General features: G+C 36.7%; 1 protein-coding gene across 1 annotated transcript in view; it reads left to right on the top strand.

Annotated features, from left to right (window-relative positions):
- LOC136840050 (glutamate-gated chloride channel-like) overlaps positions 1-17,988 on the top strand; it is a 250,279-nt gene that overhangs the window by 193,527 nt on the left and 38,764 nt on the right. Inside the window, 5 exon segments of the mRNA XM_067106365.1 lie at positions 2,030-2,087; positions 2,089-2,140; positions 7,174-7,238; positions 16,645-16,714; positions 17,810-17,963. Of these exon segments, the coding sequence (XP_066962466.1) occupies positions 2,030-2,087; positions 2,089-2,140; positions 7,174-7,238; positions 16,645-16,714; positions 17,810-17,963 (399 nt within the window).

Genomic DNA, 17,988 nt, shown 5'->3' with positions numbered 1-17,988 from the left:
CTGTAGCAAGGACAAGTCAAAGAAGTTGGACAGCTAAGTGGGAAGTGAACAGTAGAATGGCAATAGGAAGGCTAGACATGCCTCAGAATCTTAATTAATTCAAGAACTGGTGTACTTGTTCCGTCAAAAATGCATCAAAGAAGACGACATTTTTTGAATAATTTTTCAACTCCAGCGCACTTGCAATATATCAAGTACATTCGGTTGCTCTGTCTTTTCTTGTTTAAAATATTTCAGTCGTTCAGACTGAGTTTATTTCCCAGGGGCCATTTGTATTACACAAAAGAAAAAATGTAAGGATGTGCATTGCTTCATATATACATTGAGAGTTTCGGGAAACTCTTAGCAGCAACTACCTAACTTTTGTTTCATACATGATCAATATTTAAGATACAATTGTATCTCATGCCATCCAATTATTACAAATTTGTTACTGGATTTCTCCCTTAAGTGATTGTAGCCCGTCTCTTGAGAAGAAGCAGGTTATATAATTCTAGAAACAGTGAGGAAGACAGAGAATTACAGAATCTGAAAAACATCGATCTAGTTAACTCTCGCGTTGGCAATTGCTTGAGTTCCACACAGTATCTATGGAACTGGAAAACCTAACTCCCATAGTGAGGTTGAGAAAGTGAAGGTGAAAGTCAATCAAGAAGCTCCTGAGAGCAATATTCGAAGTAATATCTGTAAAAAAAGTGGGGAAATACATAGGCGAGATGTTTCTGATCCCTGATATTGACATTTAAACCAAATCGTATAAAGAGATTATATAACAGGGATTTTTTTCCTCTACAACGAATTTCTAACGTGAAAACATCGCCTCACAACGAAGTTTTAATACGAAAACATCACTTTACAACAAAATCCTAATGCAGAAACATCTTTTTTTTCAATGAATTTTAATTAAGACTAATACAAAAATGTTCCTTTACCAAGACAGCCCATTTTAAAAAGTCTTTTTCAACTAATTCCTCTGAAAAAGTTTGAAGCGTCCAACTAATCTGCATATAAGTAGAGAATGCACTTGTAGATTCTAATCTAAATGAGACTATTAGCAATAAATAGAAATACAAGCAGAGATGACCCACGTAGATGATTCCATTAGTGCCAGCAGTTTTTATCAGTTGAACCTAGTGGCTGTCACCAGTCAGAATGAATGAATAATGGTATACACATTTTGCATGGAATATATATACATTTATTCATTTACCTCTTAAGATATATAGTGTATTATAGTTAATATTTACGGTTTCTTGATTATAATTTACTGTTTTCAATGTCTGACTACCTTTAAGGAATTATTCACTCTTAAAGAAATTTCAAGCAAGAGGTGTAATTTGCAAGTTCCCAATTCCAATTTATTTCAAAATGTTTGTTCTTGAAGTATTACCACCACTCTCATGTAAACGTGGCTGACACTTGCCTGCTGCAATGCAAATATCAATTATCTTTAATAAACACAGGAAACGCATTGTTTACTTTTGATTCACAAATATGTAATCTTTCCCTGTCTCTATACATCAATTCAAATTGTAGCTGAATGTACATACGCATGCACACACATTTTATATATATACATATATATACATATATATGTATGTATATTTATATATATCTAAAAAATGATGTGTGTGCCAGTGTGTGCATTAACATGAATGAGCATCATGTATTTTATACATATATATGCATACACATATATATATGTACATGTATATGTATATATACATATATACTGTATATAAATACATATATATATATGTATATATAAATACATACATATATATATATATTATATATAATCTGAAGCATGAAATAATCTAGCCATCCAAACAAAAGATCTTTATAGCACAATTGGTGAAAGTTTAAGCCCAAAGCCCCATAAGGCCTCCAGTCAACTCCGAATGATTTCTAACAATAGACACTATGCTTTGCCAACCAAACTCTGAAGCACACTTAGTCCATAGACTTAGTACTAACCTTTCTGAAAGCATTCTAACATACTTTTTTTCTCTTTCCGTTTTTTCGACAGTGATATATCTAGTGCTAACGTGAGGGTCAGGGAGAAGCAGATTATAGACGAAATTATCTGGGCTCAAAAACTACGACAAAGGAATTAGGCCAGCAGGGGCAAATGACACAGGTAAGGCAATCAAGTTTCCATATATATATATATATATATATATATATATATATATATATATATATATATATATATATATATATATATATGTATATATATATATATATATATATATATATATATATATATATATATTATATATATATATATACATATACATTACACAATATATATAGTATATGTGTATATTATATGTATATACAGATACATATATGTATATACGTTTATTTATTTACTTATTTATATTTTTGTAGATATATTTTATACTAATAATCACTGAACCGGGTAGTTTTACAGAAACACATTCTAACACTTAAAGAGAGAGAGAGAGAGAGAGAGAGAGAGAGAGAGAGAGAGAGAGGACTCTCTCGACCTCTTCAATGAGAAAGTATCACGGGGAGTCAAGGAGCTGTCAAAGAGCTTCCCACCTCAGAGAGGTGACAGAGAGAGAGAGAGAGAGAGAGAGAGAGAGAGAGAGAGAGAGAGAGAGAGAGAGAGAGAGAGAGAGAGAAAATAATATTATGGCTAAGTAATGGAATGCTGGTGGATTATTCCCACTGTTTTTATTATTATTTAATGGTTTTGGGAATTAATTTTTTTATTAATTTGTTGCTGCTTAGCGTTACGTGCGCTTGCTGAACAAGCAAATATGAGTGAAATAGTGAGCCGTTCCAAAGGTTCATCCCATCTCATTACTATTACTACTAGTAATACCAGGAAACAGTGAGCCGTTGCAAAGGATCCTTCCATCTCATTACCACTACTACCCCTACCTCCAAACAGTAAGCCGTTGCAAAGGTTCGTCCCATCGCATTACTACTGCTACTGCTGCTGCTATTTACTACGAAAGACTCGAGACAGCATTCGCCAAAACGACTTCGGGATTAAACCGTCGTAGAGTAATGGCTCTCCTTTAGCGAATTTCATTGGCTGTGCTTACTGAACTGCAGCAGCAAAAGTTCCCCCAAGGGAAGAGACTCTAACGTGAGGTAAATTTCGTTCCGCCATGCAATAAAAACTCAAACATGCCACTTGCATCTCAAGAGTGAATACGTTTTGCATTTCTTAGAAATGAGGACTGCAGTTTTGAAAGCAGTTTACATAAACACAAGCTTCTATATGCTGCTTTCGGATCGCCAGGGTACTAAAGATTCATGAGTTACGTGTTCATGAACCGTCAATTGCGAGGAAAGAAATGATCTATGGAAAGTTTTTCGCTTAATAAGATTTAGAAAAATAACAAGTCGGTTTATTATAATGATTCGTTTTCAATTTCAGTTATCTTGTTCAGATATTTATAAGTATATATCTTTGGATTTTTGTCCTTCGCACAAACGATATTACTTGTTCATAAATATATACATACATACATAAGTGTATATTCATATAAACACACATATACAAAAATACATATGTATATATTATATATATGTGTGTGTGTGTGTGTGTGTGTGTGTGTGTTCACTACCATTTCAGGCAGCTCACAGGACAAAGTTTTTCCTTTTTGCAAAAAAAAAAAAAAAAAAACACTTTTTTCAAAGCCTTTATAAGGTTGCAAATACAGAAAATACCAAAAATGGAAAATATTGCAAGAACACATTTGGCGTTCGGGATTTCTAAGCCACCGCTTTCCCTATATGCAGATAAATCCATGGCCAGACTATATTCCAATACATTGGACCACCAGCAGATTCCAGGCCATTCTACACCGGCAACGGAGAACGGGGGTTTGATATATCTTAAAAGAGATTCGTGGAAAGACGAAGGGAGAAATACATATGTAATTTCAGTGATAAGGACATGGATAATTAAAATGGAAAAATTCCTGATCTCAAGTGAAGAAGCCACATAATGTGATGTACAGGAAGGATGTTCATGAACACATATGTGACATATGTAAAGTTAGTACATGAATGCAAAGGTGAAAAATATGAAGGACGCCTATAAGCATATATGTGAGAATTAGGAAAGACATTAATGAACACATATGTGACATACAGAAAGTACATTCATGATCACATATGTGGCTTATAGAGAGTACACTCATGAACACATATGTAACATCAAGTATATATATGAACACATATGTGGCCTAAAAAATTACATCCATAAGCACATATGTGACTTAAGGAAAGTACACCAATGAATACATATGTGACTAAAGGAAAGTACATATATGAACACACGTGTAACGTAAATAAATGACAACCATAAAGTAATGGTTCACAACCTGAGTTTGTGGTTGACTGGCTTTGGTGAAACTCGTGATAAGATGTTAAAAATGGAGTATGAGAGACCTTGTAATGAGAATCAGAGGGCCTCGCATGGACCTTTAAACTCCGCCCAACCAAACAGGTGCCCTTTCAGGAAACATGCACGCATCCTGGGCATAAAGGGGGTGATCATCCTGCAGGAAGCAAAAAGGAGAAAGAAATACGAGAGCAAATAAACCCTGGCCTTTCCGAAAATCCTAAAAAAAAAAAAAACAATCCGGCCCGCAACTTCCTCCGGACAATGATGGATTCTTCGCGATTCTCGAGAAAAATCGACGCGTTCCGAACGTAAATGTTTATGATCTTCATGAGAAAGAGCCATTGTTTCCTTTCCCCAGTCCGTTAGAGAGAGAGAGAGAGAGAGAGAGAGAGAGAGAGAGAGAGAGAGAGAGAGAGAGAGAGAGAGAGCATGTTCGTGTGTTTGTGTGTATCAGCGGGCCTGTGTATACGAATTCGGCAACATATCGGAAATTCCTTCTTGCGGAAACTTTGAGACTTGGATGCACAGGTATGGAGAGAGAGAGAGAGAGAGAGAGAGAGAGAGAGAGAGAGAGAGAGAGAGAGAGAGAGAGAGAGAGAGAGAGAGAGAGATTTAAACGTCGGATGAAAAATGATGATGATCAGTCCAGACAAATCCTTTGCTAACAGTAAAATAAAAAAAAACAAAGGCGGCAAAAGATCGAGCAACGAAATATTTACATACTCGTTTCTCGCAATAAGATAGAGAGAAGATGCAAGAAAAATAAGGAACAACATTCGGAAAGAGATGACGCAAGAGAAATGACGGATGTATCAAGAAATGAGACGGAAAGGAGAGCGACAGAAGGGGCGAAGGAATTAGAACAATAACGATCGCTAGATATCGAAACGAAGAGAAACATTAAATTTCGGGGAGACACGAAGAATGCAGACGTTGGAAAATATAAAGAATATTTAAGAAAAGAAACAACAGGATAAAAAAGGAATAAGGACATAGAAAAGCAAACATAATCACTAAGAGAATATAAAGAATATTTAGGAGAAGAAACAACAGCATGAAGAAAGGAATAAGGACATACAAAAACAAGCATTATCGCTCAGAGAATATGAAGAATATTTAGGAGAAGAAACAGCAGAATGAAGAAAGGAATAAGGACATACAAAAACAAACATAATACTAAGAGAATATAAAGAATATTTAGGAGAGGAACAGCAACATAAAAAAGGAATAAGGACATAGAAAAACAAGCATAATCACTTGCAGAATATAAAGAATATTTAGGAGAGGAAACAGCAGCATAAAAAAGGAATAAGAACGTAGAAAAACAAGCATAATCACTAACAGAATATAAAGAATATTTAGGAGAAGAAACAGCAACATGCAGAAAGGAATAAGGCCACAGAACAACAAACGTAATCACTAATAACAGAGATAAATCTAAGCACACAAGACTATAACACACAGAGACACAGCAACACAATACCGAGAGAGAGAGAGAGAGAGAGAGAGAGAGAGAGAGAGAGAGAGAGAGAGAGAGAGAGAGAGAGAGAGGCAGGAAACGCAGCAGAAGCACCACCAAGGGGAACCATCCCAGAATTTCCAATAGCTCCCTTTTGTTTACCTAGCGACTCTGACTTTCCAATGTTAGGAGGACGGGCTGTGAAGCCCGTCTTCTCCTGTCGACGACGCAGGACTGCTGGAAACGACGAGGACGAATCTGCTCGCTGGAGATATCGGAGGATAAATGAAGCGGCGAACGACGGTTCGCTATTTAATAAAGACAATTGCGGAGGAGATGGGATTTTCTGCGCCAAGAATTCTTTTGGAAAGAAGTTATGTTTCTTCATTGTTTTTCTGGGCGTTGCTTATGGTATAGGTTGGAAGAACATCTATCTATCTCTCTCTCTTATATATATAATATATATATATATATATATATATATATATATATATATATATATATATATATATATATATATATATAGTAATAACCATATCTATGACCATCTTTTGCCGAGTGACCACCAGGTACATATTTCGTTTCTTTGAGCAGATATACATAATGGGTTATCACAAAATAGGTTCTGGTCATTGCTCTCTCTCTCTCTCTCTCTCTCTCTCTCTCTCTATATATATATATATATATATATATATATATATATATATATATATATATATATATATATATATATATATATACATAACATACATTCATACACACATATATATATATATAGAAAAGAAAAGAGAGAGAGAGAGAGAGAGAGAACTATACCATAAGCTTCATGCGTTCATCACCTTTATACTTATATATTGTGGATTTTTGGTCGAGCAGCAACGCTGGGCACTCTAGGATAAAATAAAAAAAAATTGTTTTCCATCGGGTTTCTGCATTTCAAAATTCAACTGATGCGGAGATATCAAGTTGTGTTTGATGCAGGGCCTAGAATATAAAATCCCCTCAATTTTTTATTTTGTTCTTTTTTTTACTCCGGCGCTGGGTCGCGAGTCCCATTTTGCGGGAAATAAAAATTTTTTTGAAAATCACGCTATTTCTTACTGCATGTTCTACTTATTGGTTGTTCCGGCGCATATTTTTAGAATAACCCCTCTTACGTTTTGGCTACAATAAAATCATTCCGTATTCTGTAGTCATATATATGCACGCGTGGTTTTTTTATCCTATATTTACTCTTTGCTTATTTTTTAAAGCAAAATTTTAATAAATATTTTTTATACCCAAAATATTAATATTTGTATTTTTCTTTATTTTTTTCCAGGGCCTGCTGTCGTCCATATCAATATCATGATCAGGAATGTTCAGACGATATCAGATGTCAAGATGGTAAGTGGACTTCAATTTGGCTTTTCAACCTTTCCACGTGTGTGTATGTATGTACGTGTGTGTGTGCGTGTATGTATGCGTGTGTGTGTGTGCGTTTACATTAGCTTTATGATTATGTAATTCTAAGAAGCCTTTTCCAGTTTTATAACGTCTTCCTCAATTGTTCCAGGAAGGGTAACCTACTTCCCAATTAGTGGTAGAATAAGATAGAAGTTTCTTCTTTTTTTAACATTTTCGAATACAAATACTGACCGTTTCATTTCACCAGTATCCATATCCTCTAATCTTTCCTTCACAAAATAAAAAATCCAACGTTATTCCTTCTTTTCAATTTATAGTGACTTTCACCCTCATTTGGGTTGAGTGAACAGGCACCGTCAAGATGACAAAGGTATATCACTGGGTCCTCAGACATTTGCGTTCTGTTATTTATGACCTGGAATAGAGCCTTGATGGCCAAGTCGGTTAGAGCAGCAGCCTCGACTTCTCAGAGGTCCGTGGCGCGGGTTCAAATCCGCAGCCAACTGGTTAGAGAGACGGACACTTTGCTACCTGTGTAGACACCCCGGGATTATGTATGTAATCAACGGATAGGTTTGCTTAAAAGCATATGGGTGTTACAGACTAAAACACACATAAAAAATGCCACTCCAACATCTTCTACAAACATGCCGACACCTCACACGTCTCGACTGTCGACCTAACTGCGCAACGTCTCCTCGCTGCTGGGAGAAAGGGCGCTGATGACTGGTACAATACATGTACGTATACGCTACCGGGGTCTAAGCGATGACAGGCAGGGCAGCTGATCGAGACTACAAAGTCTACCCCAAAGCCACATCAAAGTCCTTCAAAAAGAAGGCATCGTGCTTACCCCATACAAATGGGAAAAAAGCACGTTAAAAGAAGAATAATTTATGACCTGAAATCGTCGTTCTTCAACGAAGCATCATACAATCTTTAGGAGTGAAAGTGGTCTCTCCTGCCTATTTTTAGTGTTCTGTGAAAGAAAACTATTGTGCCGGCTTTGTCTGTCCGCCCGCCCTTTTTCTGTCCGCCCTCAGACTTGAAAACTACTGAGGCTAGAGGGCTGCAAATTGGTATGTTGATCATCCACCCTCCACTCATCAAACATACCAAATTTCAGCCCTCTAGCCTCAGTAATTTTTATTTTATTTAAGGTTAAAGTTACCTATGGTCGTGCGTCTGGCAACCCTATAGGAGAGGCCACCACTGGGCCGTGGCTGAAAATTTCATACAGCATTACACCGAGACCACCGAAAGGTAGATCTATTTTCGGTGGTCTTCAGATAACTCCATTGCACCGAAGAAAGTTAGAGAGCATTTTTTGTTGAATTCGCAACCAGCCCAGATATTAAAACCTGCTCTAAAAACAAAAGCCCGACCTGGCATAGAGCCAACTTTATCTACGACCAGCCAAACACCCCCAATAAGACCTACAGACTCTGTCTTTGAATTCCTAGTCAGACTGCAATTCGGTAACCTTAAACCTCTTCAGTATTCTCTAAAATCCACCTCATTTATTATTCACAAACCAAGGAATCTCACTCCTGTCTAAATCACTTATTCACTGGCAAACAGTAACGAGTGCATTAGCCACCCAGAGTGCACGATTCAGACCATAATTATTCACAAACACTCTCGAGGTATCTAGTATTCTCACCAGTCAGATTAATGCATGAGAGAGAGAGAGAGAGAGAGAGAGAGAGAGAGAGAGAGAGAGAGAGAGAGAGAGAGAGGCAAGATGTCCCGAAGCTGTCTGGAAGCCATCTACGAAACTGAGCACTTGAGGTTTTAATATATGCCGTCTATTCGTGAAAAGGATGTTCATCCTTCCAATCTGACTCTGTAAGGAAGATATATGTATTTCAAATGCAAATCGGATTTCCGTCCATTTCTGTTTTGTGACGTGTAACTTCGAAAGGGGAGGGCGTGGATCACATACATTTTATCATTATTATTATTATTATTATTATTATTATTATTATTATTATTATTATTATTATTATTATTATTATTATTAAAGGGCGTGGATAACATACATTTTATTATTATTATGGAACAGGACCACAGGGGCCACTGACTTGAAATTCAAGCTTCCAAAGAATAAGGTATTCATTTGAAAGAAGTAACAGAAGGCGATAGGAAATGCAGAAAGAGGAGATCAACTGTTAGAAAAGGAAAATAGTAAAAAGAAATAATAAATAAGTATATTTAGCTCTAAAACCGTGAATCTTATGGAATGGTGAATTACAGACGAAGTGAGAATCTTAATTTCTTAACAGTGTTCGAATATATATCATTCACTTTTGAACACTATACGAATGAAATTGGGAAACAAAATTTCTGTACGTTATTTAAGTAAACAAGACCAAATTACCACAAAAATATTTTCTGAATTCCTTTACAGCACATAGCACATAGCACATACATACACCCAGACATACACAGCCTCATAACACGTCTCTGCTATAACACATCATGTGATATTTATTTGACCCAAATCCAAAGAAACTAGAAAAAAAAGGTAAAACAAACTTCCCGACCTCTTGGTAAACATCTCGTGACCTAGTTGGAAGGAGCTCTTCACGCTGGTTACATTTGTAAACAAATATCAGGGATTAACATTTACGGCAAATTGGGTTTCCCATTTCAATTCCGATTTGTACGATTTATTTCTTTGCTGTTCTCCATTTAAACAACATTCAGATACGTGTAGATGCTTCCTTGTTAACGATAATAACTGTGATTTCAGTGCAACTTTGCGAGCTTGTTATCAACTGCTTCGCAGTTAGGGACGAGCTCTTGCAATTATTGCTATTAATAGCTAAGCTGCGACCTTAGTTGGGAAAGCAGAATGCTGGCAGCCCTACTGCGAGCACAAGGATAACGATATGGATAGCAGCACAGTATGAAATAAAAAAAAAAACTTGTAAACCATAAGCTACATATAATAGGAATATCATATAGATCCAGTTTTAAAAAATAATATTAAGTTACCAATATGCTATATAAGAGAAAAATGACAAACAAATAATAAAGACAAAAAGAAACTAAAAATGAGACTCGTGTGAGTTTGCTCAGCAATAAAAATTCGTGCACACCCAGATTTAAAAAAGAATATAAGTCAAGAATAACCTATATAATAGAAAAGTTAAGTATATCTTAGTTTAAACAGACCGCTGGGCTGATTAACAAGCTCTCCTAGGCCTGGCCCGAAGGATTAAGATTTTTTACGTGGCTAAGAACCAGCTGGATACCTAGCAACGGGACCTACAGCTTATTGTGGAATCCGAACCACATTATGACGAGAAATAAATTTCTATCACCAGAAATAAATTCCTCTAATTCTTCACTTCCCGGTCGGAGAGTCGAACGCTGGGCCAACAGCGTGTTAGCCGAGAGCTCTACCCACCCCTCCAATGAAGAACTACCTATATATAATAGAAATAACAAAGAAAAATAATAAAGACAAAATAAAGACTCTATGAAATGAGACTCGTGTGAGCTTGCCCAGCAATAAAAGAGCGTGTGCACACAGTTTGAACGTCGGAAACTCCAGGGATCCAACTGCAGAGAATCTAATATTCATCGCAAGAGCAAATTACACGCAGAAATAAAAGGAATGATTCCACCTTCCAAAATTATATACTCTTTCTCACTTTCGTAAAACAATTGCAAGACCTCCTCCAGAGATTCTGCAGCCGACAACAAACCTCACAAGTGATCGGTTTTACTATCTCTGCCCCGTCGCAGCTTCTCAGTTTGTCTCGTGTTGAAGGAGAAAGGATTTACAAACACCCTTTCCATGAAAGAGAAAGGATTTAAAAACACCCTTTCTTTGAAAGAGAAAAGTTTTAAAAACACCCTTTCTTTGAAAGAGAAAAGATTTACAAACACCCTTTCTTTGCAAGAGAAAAGATTTACAAACACCCTTTCTATGAAGAGAAAGGATTTACAAATTTCTTTCTTTGAAAGAGCAAGGATCTACAAACATCATTTCTTTGAAAGAGAAAGGTTTTAAAAACACCCTTTCTCTGAAACAGGAAGGCTTTATAAACACCCTTTCTTTGAAAGAGAAAAGATTTACAAACACCCTTTCTTTGAAGGAGAAAGGATTTACAAACACCCTCTCTTTGAAAGAGAAAGGATTTAAAAACACCCTGTCATTGAAAGAGAAAGGTTTTACAAACACCCTTTCTTTGGAAGAGAGAGGATTTACAAACACCCTTTCTCTATCACCCAACCGGCAATCGACATCTCTAGTCGACATTTGCAGTCGTAAATGGTTTTAACAGGCCGGTCATTTTCACGTCAGTCACCCTCATCAACCATGTTAGTATAATCTCGCAATTTCTACCCCAGACATCAGTATCAGTCTCTCTCTCTCTCTCTCTCTGGATGCTAAAGAATACCATTTATTATATTCATGATCCCTGTTCATCATTCATCAGCACTGTTCGGCAATTTCAACCTCCATTGTTTCACCTTTCAACCCTCTCTCTCTCTCTCTCTAATCTAACTACACTCTCAATAAGTTATATCATTTTCTATTCTAATAATCATTAATTCTCTGTTACCAATGGCCTTCACTCTTATTAAAACTCACTCTCTCTCTCTCTCTCTCTCTCTCTCTCTCTCTCTCTCTCTCTCTCTCTCTCTCTCTGGCAAGCGAGCGGTAGGTACGTTCATCTCCAATTCTTCATTTCTGGTGTTCCCCTGGGCGGCCTGGCACCGTGTCCCCTGGGGTAATGTAAACAAGCCCCTGCCCCGAAAAAAGAAACGGTGGTACGACGGGTGGAGGAGAGCGGGAAAGAGAGGGGAGGAAGGAAGAGTTTCATTTTTAAGAATTGCTGAGTAGGGACCACGAACCGAACAGAGCAAAAAGTTGGTCATGCGCGGTCCTAATTCTCCCGCGACTCGAGATGATATTCTCTCTCTCTCTCTCTCTCTCTCTCTCTCTCTCTCTCTCTCTCTCTCTCTCTCTCTTTTTAATAATGGTGGCTGAGGCTTTCGGCTCGTTTCTTTTGCCTCTGCATTTTCTTCTCCTTCTTCTTCTTACTCTCTTCTCACTGCCTTCCAGACTTCTTCTTCTTCTTCTTCTTCTTCTTCTTCTTCTTCTTCTTCTTACTCTCTCTTCATCCTCTTTCTCAAGAGTTCCTCCACTTCCCTTCCAGATTTCCTCTTCTTCTTCTTCTTCTTCTTCTTCTTCTTACTCTCTCTTCATCCTCTTTCTCAAGAGTTCCTCCACTTCCCTTCCAGATTTCCTCTTCTTCTTCTTCTTCTTCTTCTTACTCTCTCTTCATCCTCTTTCTCAAGAGTTTTCCACTTCCCTTCCAGATTTCCTCTTCTTCTTCTTCTTCTTCTTCTTCTTCTTCTTCTTCTTCTTCTTACTCTCTCTTCATCCTCTTTCTCAAGAGTTCCTCCACTTCCCTTCCAGATTTCTTCTTCTTCTTCTTTCAAAAGATTTCCTCCTCCTTTCGTCATTCGGCTTTCAGCTTATCCCGGAAAACGAGGCAGACTTTGATTGAAAGTGTATTTTGCTCCTGCAATTTATCTGACGTTCTTCTTTGTCATTTTATACTTGACAGTCTTAAAAAGAATAATTAATATAAATCTTTTCTTCATTCCTTTATACTTGACGTTCGTTCTCAAAAAAAGAAGATAACCTCGGGAACGTAAATACGACGAAAGAAGAAGCAGCAATTATCTCTGCCTAGGAAATATTCCTGATCAATCTAAGGCATGTCAAGAAAAACTATCTCTGGGTTATCCACCTGTTATCAGATAACTGAAATGAGCTGCTTCCTGGTACGTTACTAGGAGTCTGCCAATATGAGAGAGAGAGAGAGAGAGAGAGAGAGAGAGAGAGAGAGAGAGAGAGAGAGAGAGAGAGAGACTTTTATGTTGAAAGTAATGGCTGTCTTGACATGTCCAACAGATTTCATCATTGAGAGACATGAGTTAAGACTTCACAGGGAAGGCATAAAATTACGAGAAAGTATTATAAAATTAAGAGAAAGTATAAAATTTAGAGAAAGTATAAAATTAAACACAATTATTTCGTTAACGTCCACAATTTTAAAGGATTTCTGGACCGAAATGAAACCGAACACAGGCGATTCAATCTGCCTCACTATCATTCAAGTAATTGATTGATATGACCAATGCTAATTGATGAATAATATGATGGCTATTGTTTCATTTGTCTCATTAATTCTTGTATTTTTTATATGCCTGATAAAATGAAAGAACATTTCATTATGAATTTATACTGAATTATGTATTGAACTGAATACAGAATTTGGGCCGAAGGTCATACAGTGGGGCCAACGAGATTATCCAGCGCCGAAACGGAAATTGACAGTAAAAGGTTTTGAAAGGTGTAACAGGAGGAAAACCTCGCAGTTGCACTGTGAATCAGTTGTTAGGAGAGGGTGGAAAGTAAGATGGAAGAAAGAGAATGTGAAAGGAGGTACAGTAAAAGGAACGAAAGGGGTTGCAGCTACGGGCAAAGAACCTTAAGTAATGCCTACAGTGCACCGCATGAGGTGCGCTGACGGCACTACCTCCATAAGGGGTACTGAATTATGGAAATGCAAATTAATTTCAATCCTTACTGGATAACAAAATATTAATCGTGTCATTTTGAACGTATACCGAAAAATAAAAAATAAATCATCCAATCATCATGAATTTTTACTGAACTGCGAAACACTCAACGATTCATAAAGAATTCACTGTGAATAATGAAAAGACTCGACAAGTCATTTAGAATTTCCGCTGAATAATGAAAACATCTGCAGCTTATTAAGAATTCATACTGAATAATGAAACGCTGAACAGTTCATTCAAAATCCTTTTAGGAAAGATCGCGTTCACTTGATGCAGAAAAAAATGGCGTCTTTCGTGTCGAAGTTACCCTTTGTTATTTTTGTATACGTAAGTCTGTGTCGGTTGGTTACAGTCCAGAGATCCGCATCAGGACTCGTGTCCGCTTCAGGAGAGCCATTGCTGGCGCAGGGACGGCTTAATCTAAGCCTTTATTTAAGACTTTATTTTTTCTTTTCGGAATTTTCAAGACGAGATAAAGACTACGGAAATTAAACTTAAATTAGTGATACGGATATTTTTTTTTTCTTCTTATTTGAGTCAGAATCCCTTTGTAGTTTGAAGTCACAGATCACATTTTATTATGATATAAATTGTTAAATTTATATCCCAGTTTACTATGATATGAATTGTTAAATTTATATCACATTTTATTATGATATAAATGGTTAAATTTATATCACATTTTACTATGATATAAATCGTTAAATTTATATTACATTTTGCTGTGATATAAATCCTTAAATTTATATCACATTTTACTATGACATAAATAGTTAAATTCATATCACATTTTACTATGATATGAACTGTTAGATCTATATCACATTTTCTATGATATGAACTGTTGAATTTACATCACATATTACTATGATATCAGATGTTAAATCCATATCACATTTTACTACAAATAAACAGTGAAATAAAAGAAGACTATTTTCTCTTTCTGAACATGAATGAAAAGAAGAGGAAATGAACGGAAGTCATTCAATAATTACGCTCACGTAGAACGAACAGAATCACTTACGGGACCTGGTTCCTGGTTCTAGCTTGGCTGGAGAAGACCTCATAAACTGATCACATTTGCATGTGTTCGATCGCCTGGGCATACAAAGTGCGCAGGCGCAATGGCCTCCCCTTGCTCGTGAGTGACCTTTCACTTTAAGAGTTAAAGTTCACTCACAGATAGGTGGCTTTATCGACGTAAGTGGAGGTTATATAGGTTGTATGAGCAAAGACGTGATAATCTCTCCAGCTGCGAATATCTTACTGGTTTTATTGACGTATGAAAGTATTGTAAACTATAGATATCATCTCTAAACATGCGTCATTTGCATTTAGAAGTAACAGGGTCATTTTGCCTCAGATCTTTAGTAGCCTTTTAATTACAATACGAAAAAAAATTATTTACCCTTCCCTACCTATCACCAAAGATACCTGTGCTCTCATTAGTTACTAGGTATTACATAGTCCGTGAAAATAGCACCATTTGAATCTGTAATCATTACTGACTGGAAAGAACACAAAAGTGACATGTAATTCTCTTGTTTTACTGTGAGTATGTACAAAAATATATATATATATATATATATATATATATATATATATATATATATATATATATATATATATATATATATATATATATATATATGTAAATATATATGTATATACAGTATATACACAAGTATATACATATGTATGTGACTATATATTTATGTATATATGTATTTTATATATACATATGTATGTATCTTATACATATACTTAGTAGTGTGTGCATGTATGTATGTATGTATTTCTGTATGTAAGTATGCATGATCCAATACAGCTAAATAAACTTCAGATAAGCCACCGAGTCGTAATATATAACTGCATACTAGATTACAGTAAGAATATATATGTATGTGTAAGTATGTATGTACCCCATGAGCTTAGAACGACCTTCGTCTGGCATCCACTTCACCTGCCTAAACAGCAGACCTGTCAACAACAGGTCATTCATCCTACCACCCTCCCTAGCCCCCCCGACCCCTCACTCCCTCCACCCTCCATTCCACCCACACCATTACACATTACATATAATGCACCATTCTCCCTTAATGTCTGAAGTTCACCCTCGCTTCGTGGGCTTTAAAATCTATCATGATTGTTATCTGGTCAGCACGGACCTTTTCAGGTGTCTCCTGATTCTTTGTCCTACCGAAGACTCACAATTTATGTTGCTTTTTTACTAATTTGTCCATTTCCTCCCTCTGTACTGAACCAATGTATTTCGAAACACTCATTCTTTTCGCCTATGATTATTTTTTTTTACTTTTGTTTTTGCACATTAGTGAGAAATATATACTTCGTTCATTCTTGTTCCTGTCTTGTTACGGTACAAAGATTATACTTCACAAGCCTTGTCCTTATATTACATTTTAAACAGCCGTTATGCATACAAATATTCATATAAAAAATAATGTATACAAATGCTCATCTAAAAAAATACCTATTCCTTGCATTCTCGCAATTTTTTTACGTACAGGCTAATAAAAACCAAATAGATAGACACACAAAGATTATTCTAAATTGACACAAAACATAGCTTCCATTCTCTCTTTCATGGAAGAAACCAGTAACCAATTTCCTGTTCACCAACCAAAGCTAACATTACCGCAGATCAGGTAATGACGTGAAGACGCTCCGCCGTATACAAAGAAAGGCGAGAAACGAGTCAAGATGATCGAGAAAACCAATCCATTTACTCCCGATTCTCTCTCTTTTTCAGGAATACAGCATTCAGATCACCTTCCGTGAACAATGGCTGGACCATCGACTCACCTTTGACAACATGGAAGGTCAGTCAAGAGCCAAAATCCTCATTGAAATGTAGAACGTTTTCGTCCTTATGGGCGGAAATGAGGCTTCCTCAGTGTTAGTTAAATTATGTATTTCCAAGAATGAAAGGTACCCTTGCTCCACTCCCCACCACCACCACCTTCATGTTCCCACCCACCTCTCTCTCTCTCTCTCTCTCTCTCTCTCTCTCTCTCTCTCTCTCTCTCTCTCTCTCTCTCTCTGTCTTCATGGTCCCAAATGGCAGTTCAGATAAAACTGAGAAATTGAACTTAAAGTGAACTGTTTCCTCTCTCTCCCTCTCTCTCTCTCTCTCTCTCTCTCCTCTCTCTCTCTCTCTCTCTCTCTCTCTCTCTTTCTCTTTCGTAGGCTAAAGGCAGCTAAGATAGAACTGAAGAACTGAACTCCGAATTAAGAGGAATGGTTTTATCTCTCTCTTCCTCTCTCTGCCCAAAAAGGTAGTTGAGCGAAACTCAGGAACTGTACAATAAATTAAGGTGATTATTCTCTCTCTCTCTCTCTCTCTCTCTCTCTCTCTCTCTCTCTCTCTCTCTCTCTCTCTCTCTCTCTCTCTCTCTCTCTCTCTGCGTGTCCCCAAAAGGCAGCTCAGAAAATGTGAGGAACTGACCCTATAATTAAGATGAATTGTTTTCTCTCTCTCTCTCTCTCTCTCTCTCTCTCTCTCTCTCTCTCTCTCTCTCTCTCTCTCTCTCTCTCTCTCAAATGACAGTCCAGATAAAACTGAGAACAAACTTCAAGTGGTGTGATTCATTATCTTTTCCTTTACTTCATTCAGATTATTATCAAAGATACAAAGTCATCAATCCTGCACAAGGATCTACTCTCTCTCTCTCTCTCTCTCTCTCTCTCTCTCTCTCTCTCTCTCTCTCTCTCTCTCTCTCTCTCTTATATATATATATATATATATATATATATATATATATATATATATATATGTGTGTGTGTGTGTGTGTATATATATATACATATACATATATAAATTACATATATATATATATATATACACACATATACATAAGACACATTTCCACATGCTACCAACCTTGACCTAGTTTGACCTTGCTTTCTCCTCCCAGGTCGGATCCAGTACCTGACCTTGACGGAGACCGACATGGTCTGGATGCCTGACTTGTTCTTCAAGAACGAGAAGGAAGGTCACTTCCACAAGATCATCTTGCCCAATTTGTACATCCGTATCTACCCCGATGGTGGCGTCCTGTACAGTATTCGGTAAGTTTGCCCTAGACTTATTTGT

This window comes from Macrobrachium rosenbergii, chromosome 7, assembly GCF_040412425.1.
Source record: "Macrobrachium rosenbergii isolate ZJJX-2024 chromosome 7, ASM4041242v1, whole genome shotgun sequence".
In the NCBI taxonomy this organism is placed as follows: domain Eukaryota; kingdom Metazoa; phylum Arthropoda; class Malacostraca; order Decapoda; family Palaemonidae; genus Macrobrachium; species Macrobrachium rosenbergii.
Note: the sequence above shows the minus strand (reverse complement) of the source record. Positions and strands in the feature narration are given on the sequence as shown.